Here is an 8009-nt window from a genome sequence, read left to right on the forward strand (position 1 = left end):
GCTTAGGGATTTCTTTCTTCCTCAGCATAGGCCTTTGGCTATACCTCCTGTATTAGACATTGTTGATGTGTTTTCGGAATCAAGCATGGCTCCTGATTCCCTACCTCCGGCTCCTAGTAAACCCGACAGATATTACAGGGTTCCTGACTCCCACAACTTTCTATTCAAAAATCCTGCTGCTGATCCTGAAACTATCTCACAGGGTCGGGGTCTCAAACGTGTAAAGGCCTCTGCAGCCAAAAATCCTACCCCCTCTGATAGAGACTCCACGGCGCTGGATAGATGGGGAAAAGGTTTATACGTCTGCAACCTTGGCAGTTAGGGCCTTAAACTGCTAGTTTCGTATGCTAAAATATCAACAGCATGTTATGGGCTTATTGAAACAGAAAATTATGTTGATTTCTGATTGTATGGAAAATTAAATAATTACAGGAATTATTGCATGCAGCAGAACAGGTTGGAAAGCATACTTTGCAATGTGGTTTTGATTCTTTGGAGGCCTCCTGCAGGGCCGCAGTTACTGGATCTGTGATTAGAAGGCATGCCTGGCTCAAGGAGCAAAATCTGCCTGATCATGTTAAAGCTAAATTGTTGGATGCTGCTTTACAACATGATACTCTGCTTGGTAATAAGGCTGAAGAAGTTTTAAGGAAAATGGAAGACCAGGCTAAATCTATGCAAACTGTAAAATATTTCTTAAAAGTACAGCCACCCAGATTCAGTAGGCACTGGCCTACTAAAAATTGGTCCTTTCCTGTGTCCAGCAGAGCCTCTCAAGGCAAATCCAGGCGCTCAAAAGACTCTAGATACCAATCACAGGGTTCTTACAGGTCAAAGCAATGGGGTGCCTCTGCCTCCAAATCTGGAGGGCACAGATCACAACCCTAAAGTAAGCAGTCTCAATGACTTCAAACAGATGGCAACAAAAACCCAGTTATCTGCAAGACAAATTCTGCAGGCTTTGGGTTTCATGGCATCCTGCATTCTACTAATTCCATATGCAAGACTGCATATGAGGAAACTTCAATGGTACCTAAAAAGTTTATGGAGTCAACGTTGTCACAGTCTGGAAACAATGATTCCACTCATTCCCTGCCTACAGCAGGAGTTCCTTTGTTGAGCAGAGACATGTCGCCAAAATAAGGGACTGTCATTCACTCTACCCCCTGCCACCCAAACCTTAACTACAGATGCATCAGACTATGCTTGCAGGACCCACCTGGCGGGGAGATGCATTCATGGCATATGTAGCCCAGAACAAATGCATCTGCATATCAACCAGAAAGAGATGCTAGCTGTTCAGAATGCCCTGACAGCCTTCAAGGACTTGCATCCAGGACAACTACTGATAAAGACGGACAACACCACAGTTATGTGGTACATAAACAGGCAGTGGGGTACACATTCCTACCTCCTTTGCAGACTAGCCATGGCATTGTGGAACACAACCTTGCCTTACCAAGTACATCTTCAAGCTCAATTCCTGCCAGGAAAACAATATACTCTGACAGATGACCTAAGCAGAAATATTATGGACCCGCACAAGTGGAAACTGGATCCACAAATTTTCAGCATGGTAACACAGAAATGGGGGACCCTAGACCTAGATCTGTCTCCTCCCAAAATTATCAACTGGACAAGGACTTATCACAGACAAGCATGAAAGTGGATGCCCTATCCTTCAGTTGGCAAGTGGATGCCCTATCCTTCAGTTGGCAAGTGGATGCCCTATCCTTCAGTTGGAAAAACATATCCGTCTACACCTTTCCTTCTCTGCCTCTTCTCTCCAAGTTCTTACTAAAGGTCAGACAGGAAAAAACAAAGATTATCCTAATTGCTCCGGACTGGCCTCGCCAGCAGTGGTACCCAATTCTAATAAATGTCTCAACTCCCTCCTTGGTACTTACCTCAAATACCTCATCTACTGTCTCAGCAGAACAATCAAATTCTGCACACTCTGCTCCAAACTCTGAACCTTGCAGCATGGCTGATCGTGTAATTATTCAAACACCACCTCTCAGTAAATCTGTGATGGATGTCATTTTGGAAGCCAGAAAGTCTAGTACTAGAAAATCTTATGCTGATGAATGGAAGAGATTCTGTGCTTGGAACCAAGCGCAAGGAACGGACACAGCAAAACCAAATATCCCTCAGATTTTACAATACTTGACTGAGATGCTTGAAAAGGGCCCATCTTTTTCTTCAATAAAAATCCATGTCTCTGCTATCTTGGCTCATTACAACACGGAGCCTCCCATCTTTTCTCATCCTCTGCTAAAACAGTATCTTAGAGGGGCCAAAACAGTAAGGCCTCCCAGAAGATCACCAATTCCTGCATGGGACCTCAATTTTGTGCTGGAAAAACTCACCCCGTCTCCTTTTGAACCAGCAGCTACTGCGGATATAAAGTTTTTATCTTGGAAAACAGCTTTTATTTTGGCAATCACTTCAGCAAGAAGGGTTTCAGAGCTGCAGGCCCTCATGGCTGTGGAGCCTTTTATTACATTTTACTCGGACAGGGTGTCCCTCAGGACCAATCCTTCCTTTATGCCTAAGGTGGTATCCAGTGTGGCTCTTAACCAAACTATTCACCTGCCAACATTTTACCCAAATCCACAGAACAAGGGGGAATGGATTCTACATTCATTGGACGTACCCAGACAACTAAGATTCTACTTAAACAGGACCAAATCTCTAAGAAAGTCTGATCCTGAAGCAAATGCCACCAGCAGTTGCTCAGAGAGGAAGGTTATATCAAAGCAGACTATTTCTAAGTGGATAAGCCACTGCATTCGTTTCTGCTACTTGCTTCATGGTAAACCTGTGCCCAAGGGAATCTTGTCACATTTCACCAGGGCTGCCTCTACCTCAGCAGTCTTTCTCGGAGGAGTTCAAACCAAAGACATTCTAGAAGCTGCTACTTGGAGCTCTGTTCATACCTTCACAAAGCATTATCATTTGCCTCTCTAAATCCAGGGCAGGCTTTGCTACTGCAGTTCTGCACGGCCTTTATAGCCTTTCCTAATGCTATTTAGTTTCATCCTCCCATCCATAGCTTTGGGATTCTACCCAAATGTAATGACTGCAACAGTGAAACATGAAGAACATAGTACAGTTGTGTACACTTGCCATAAATGTAGATGTTAGAGTGTATTCACTGTTGCAGTCAGGGCTACCCAACCACCATCCCCCTTTTCTATAACTTCTCTTTCCTTCACTATATTCTAAAGCCTTTGTGGTGTATTTGCTTGCAGATGAAGGTAAAGTTTGTGTTGCTAAAAGTGCATTTACATAAATATTGCTGTATGTATATATATATATATATATATATATATATGTATATTTTTTTTTTTTTTTTTTGCGCTCCCCATTTGGGGGGCACCTGACATTTGGGGCAAGAAAAACTGAATAAAATGGTGTCTGCTGCATGTTTTATACCCCTGATGACCTGACGTCATGGAAGAGGAGACCGCAACCGACGCTGGACCCAAGACTTTTTGTTATTCGGGCCGACTGAGAGCAACCTGCCAACAGATTACCCAAATGTAATGACTGCAACAGTGAATACACTCTAACATCTACATTTATGGTAAGTGTACACAACTGTACTTTCTTTAAGCCTGCTCCAGCATTCACCATATGGCTGTACTTTGGGGCAAGTCGAGGTGTCTTACCTCAATGTTGATGCCTTTCTCCTTTTATACACAAAATGTTTAATTTCAGTAGAAACAAAAGTCTTCGTGTCCTAACAGTGCTTTTTGGTGTTTTTTTTTTTTTTCCTGATACACTGTTAAAATTTTATTAGCACAGTCTGTTTTTTCTGAATGTGTAAATGATGGATCCTACCCCCCCCCACCCCCATCATGAGCTGTGCTAAATGTACCTGCAGTAAGCTTGAGAAGGGAGCTGATGGCAGTGTAACATAAAAAGCAAATGCACTTTAAGTAGATTACTGACATGTCTCTCTTTTTTTCCTCTTCAGGTTGGCTGCTCCAAAACAGAATTTGGGAGGCACCACACAGTCTTCGTTTGGACCAGGTGGATTCACATTTGGAAATGCTCCTGCCAGCACCACTACTGTTGCTGCCACCACAGCAGCTCCCACTGGCTTTTCATTTGGCAGTACACTGCCAAACCAGACCACTACAGCTGCCGGATTCAGCTTTGGTGCTTCCACAACACAGCCTGGGTTTAATCTTGGTGGAAGTACTGGGCAGGTGGGAAGTTCATTGAGCTTCGGCAGTACAGCTCCGTCAACACCAGCAGCCCCTACTGGGTTTTCTTTTGGAAGTGCAAATACTGCCACCACCACTGCTACTTCCACACAGCCTGCTGCTCCAGCTTTCAGCCTAGGAGGGCAGTCAACAGGTTTGTAAACCTCTGATATTCTTGCATCATGAATTGTTGGTCATTTTAAATGTATTTGTCCTTTGGTTTATTAGTGATTTGAATAGCTCTACATCCCAGTCCTTTATGGGACCAGAGTAAAAATAAATGAATTTCTGTGAGTATTTAAAATTTGTTATCATTGTTGAATATGTTACAGGGAGACTTGAATACTTGATGTGACATTAGCATTATCCCAAGTGACTCCCCTGTGGTATCTCCTCAAAATAAACCTTGTCATATGCATAGAATGCATAGAATGTTTTAAACTTAAAAAATGTTGCAGAAATATTTGGGGCTATGCCTTGCAGGCAGTATGAGAGGCTGCCACTTTTCTCTGCCAAAGTTGTAGGTGTCACTTCTGAGTCATCTCAGCTCAGTGTCCGTTATTCTAAAAGTGTATTAGTTCTGGTTTAAGCACTTGGGCTTCAGGCTAGTTATTGTACATTAAGAAGGTTCGTGGTCTGCACTCTTGTGGGAGGAGAGGCTGGACTCTGCCCTTCTGAGCTGGGAATTTCTGGTTAAAGGCTTATAGTGCCTGCATATTTGAACTGTTTCTTACTGAAATTGGTACACCTTGTTTGCTGTAGCATAGACTAGATCCAGGCCTGCTGAATCTAGCTTTGTTTGTATGCTTGTTGTTTGCTTGTTATTTCCCTGAAACGCTAATTCCACCTAAAACGCGGCTTTTCGGCGCTTCTGTGGATCCCTAGTGATATCTGCCTTGCTTACTGGACTTATTTCCTTGTTTCACTTGAAAGAAAGTTACTGTTTGTCGTTTTTGAATTTAAGTTACCTGTAACACATTGCATTTAAGTTACCTGGCACTTGCTCAGTAAAGCAATTATATAAGTCAGCACTAACAAATTAAAAGCACTACACCCTCACAAACTCCCCTTGAGTACCTTGTTCCCCATTGGCCCTTTTTTTCAATTATAAAGGAATTCCCAATACTATTCTAGCATGTCCAAAGGTCAGTTGTCAAATCTCCTCTCTAGCTGGTGAATCTGGGAATCTTGAGGCAGTGTTACAACTGCCTCATGTACACAGACAACCCTCTCCTCCTCCCAACAAATTCCAACACATGTGAGAGATGCAACCATATAGCCAAACTGGAGACTAAGCTCTCTCAACTCAGTACTGGCGTAACCAGTCAGGAGGAGAAGGAAACCACACTCACTACAATTCCAGTCTCACATAGACCTACCACAACAGCAAGCCAAACACATAAACACACAAAAACATACTCAGAGGCTCTAAATAAAAATCTGCCTAAGCAGCAGAGACCTCCAAAGCAGACACCCAAGCAACCGCTACCCCAAAACAAAACACGTGCAACACATAGCTCACAAAGCCAGTGTACCGAACAGTCACAGCCCTTAAGGCTAAACAACACACCTGATACACTTGTAATAGGTGACTCTATCGTCAGGCACACTGACATCCTGCTCACCAGGCTGAACAAGGAGAAGGTCACAGTGAGCTGCCTGTCAGGCACTAGGATCCGCCACATAACACAAGCACTCTGGTCACTCCAAGGCAAGTACAAATATGACTCTGTCATTGTCCATGCTGGTGTGAATGACCTGAGACGTACCTCCCTGGACTACATGAAAAGAGACATAGAGGAGCTCTCTGAGCATGTAGCCCAGGCCGGTATGACCTTGACCTTGAGTAGCATCTTACCCTCACCAAGAATGATGCCACAATATGAAGACAAGATTATCAATTTTAACAGTTTGCTTAAGTATTGGTGTCATTCAAAGAGGATCCAATACCTGTCAGCCTGGGATGACATGCTCGACAAGCCACGATGCTTCGCTAGGGACGGCTTGCACCTATCACCCCTGGGCTTTCGGATATTGGCAAAGGCTCTTGCTATCCCCATAGTGCCTTTTTTAGGCAAGGCTCAAAAGACAAACCCACCTCCATAGGTATCACAGGGGATAAGAAACTAAGAGTAATGCTACTCAACGCCAGAAGTCTAAACCTCAAGATGCACGCACTCGAAACTCTCCTTAGCATGGAGAACATCGATATCTGTGCAGTAACAGACACCTGGTTCAAGGCTCCCGAGAGCACCCTAGCACTACCAGGTTATACTTCATATGATGCTTTACCGCCACAAAACTTGGACCGAACCACAAAAGGAGGGGGAGTATCAATATTCGTCGAAGATACCCACACCTCCAGGTTGATGGCACAGCACGAAGCATCAGAGACTATCCATGTGCAACTAACAGTGGGTAAAACTGCCTTCCAGTTTATAGCCTGCTACAGACCACCCTCCTAAACCCAGGAACCCCACTCGCCCTTCCTGAGAACACTGGAAAATATGAAGGTCTCTCCAAACAGCATTATATTGGGCGACCTCAACTACCCAAACATAGACTGGAAGCATTACTCTAGCTCCAACACCCTAGCCCAAAGGTTCCTAGAATTTATAAACTCAAATGCTATGGAACAACTTGTTACCACTCCCACAAGAGGGGAAAACGTACTGGACCTGACCATCACCAACATGGGGACTCTATGCTCCAGACCAGAAGTGTATCCCTCACTGGTAAGATCAGACCATAAACTAATCTCACTGGATATTCACATTCCGACCCCACCCCCTGCCCAGAAAACCACAGTGAAAAACTTCTCTAAAGCAAATTTCACACTCCTCAAAACAGAGGTGGAATCCTTCAAAGCCCCCGGGCCTGTGTAAAATACGGCCCAGACTGCAGAATCCTTTATAAACGCATTCTATGAACACTTTCAGGAATGCATGGATCTTGCAATCCCAAATAAAACCAAGACCCAATCCTCCAAAGGCAGACGTCCTGTCTGGTGGACCCCAGCCATAAACAAACTATACAATAGAAGGAGGAAGCTACTTACATGGTAGAGCAAAATCCCAAAAAGGGAAGGCATCTCTGATCAGTATTAGCAAAAAACTACGGGCACTCATAAAATCGTCTAAGGCCAGTTTCGAGAGAAAAATTGCACAGGACACTAAGGATAATCGCAAGGCTTTCTTTAGTTATGTTAGGAACCTGGGCGAGTCCAAAATGACAAAAAATACACAGAACCCACAGACATTGCCAACATCCTAGCTGACAGGTTCAGCGCAAACTTCTCTCCCCCCCCCCCTCACCAAAAGGGCAAATATCTATCCCAGCAGAGTGCTGCCCCCCTGACATCTCAGATGCTCAGGTAAGAGCCGCCCTCTCCAAAGCAAAAAACACAGCATCAATGGGACCAGACGGTGTCCCGGGCTGTGTCCTACATGAACTCCAAGAAGAGCTAAACCCAAACATAAAACTACTGTTCAATCTCAGCCTTACTACAGGATATGTACCCAAAGAGTGGCGTACAGCAACAGTGGTCCCGCTCTTGTGGTGCCTCAACGGATCCTGGAAACTATCGCCCCATAAGCCTGACTAGCTTGGTCTGCAAAGCTATGGAAAGGATCATCATGGACCTCATAAAGATATTTGGGACCTACAGACACTGGATCCTACCCAGTTCGGCTTTAAGGGCAGATCCTGCCTCTTAAACCTGGTCAATTTCTTTGAAACAGTCACCAAGGCCATTGACGAGGGGAAGGTGGTCCACACAGCCTACCTGGACCTCGC

General features: G+C 44.4%; 1 protein-coding gene across 1 annotated transcript in view; it reads left to right on the forward strand.

Annotated features, from left to right (window-relative positions):
* Positions 1–3974: 3974 nt before the first annotated feature.
* NUP62 (nucleoporin 62) overlaps positions 3975–8009 on the forward strand; it is a gene marked incomplete at its 5' end in the record, with an annotated part of 873863 nt that continues 869828 nt past the window's right edge. The window contains one exon of the mRNA XM_044076211.1: positions 3975–4368. Within this exon, the coding sequence (XP_043932146.1) occupies positions 3975–4368 (394 nt within the window). The remainder of the gene's footprint in view (positions 4369–8009) is intronic.

This window comes from Protopterus annectens, chromosome 7.part0 (assembly GCF_019279795.1).
Source record: "Protopterus annectens isolate FY-2018-M chromosome 7.part0, PAN1.0, whole genome shotgun sequence".
In the NCBI taxonomy this organism is placed as follows: Eukaryota; Metazoa; Chordata; order Ceratodontiformes; family Protopteridae; genus Protopterus; species Protopterus annectens.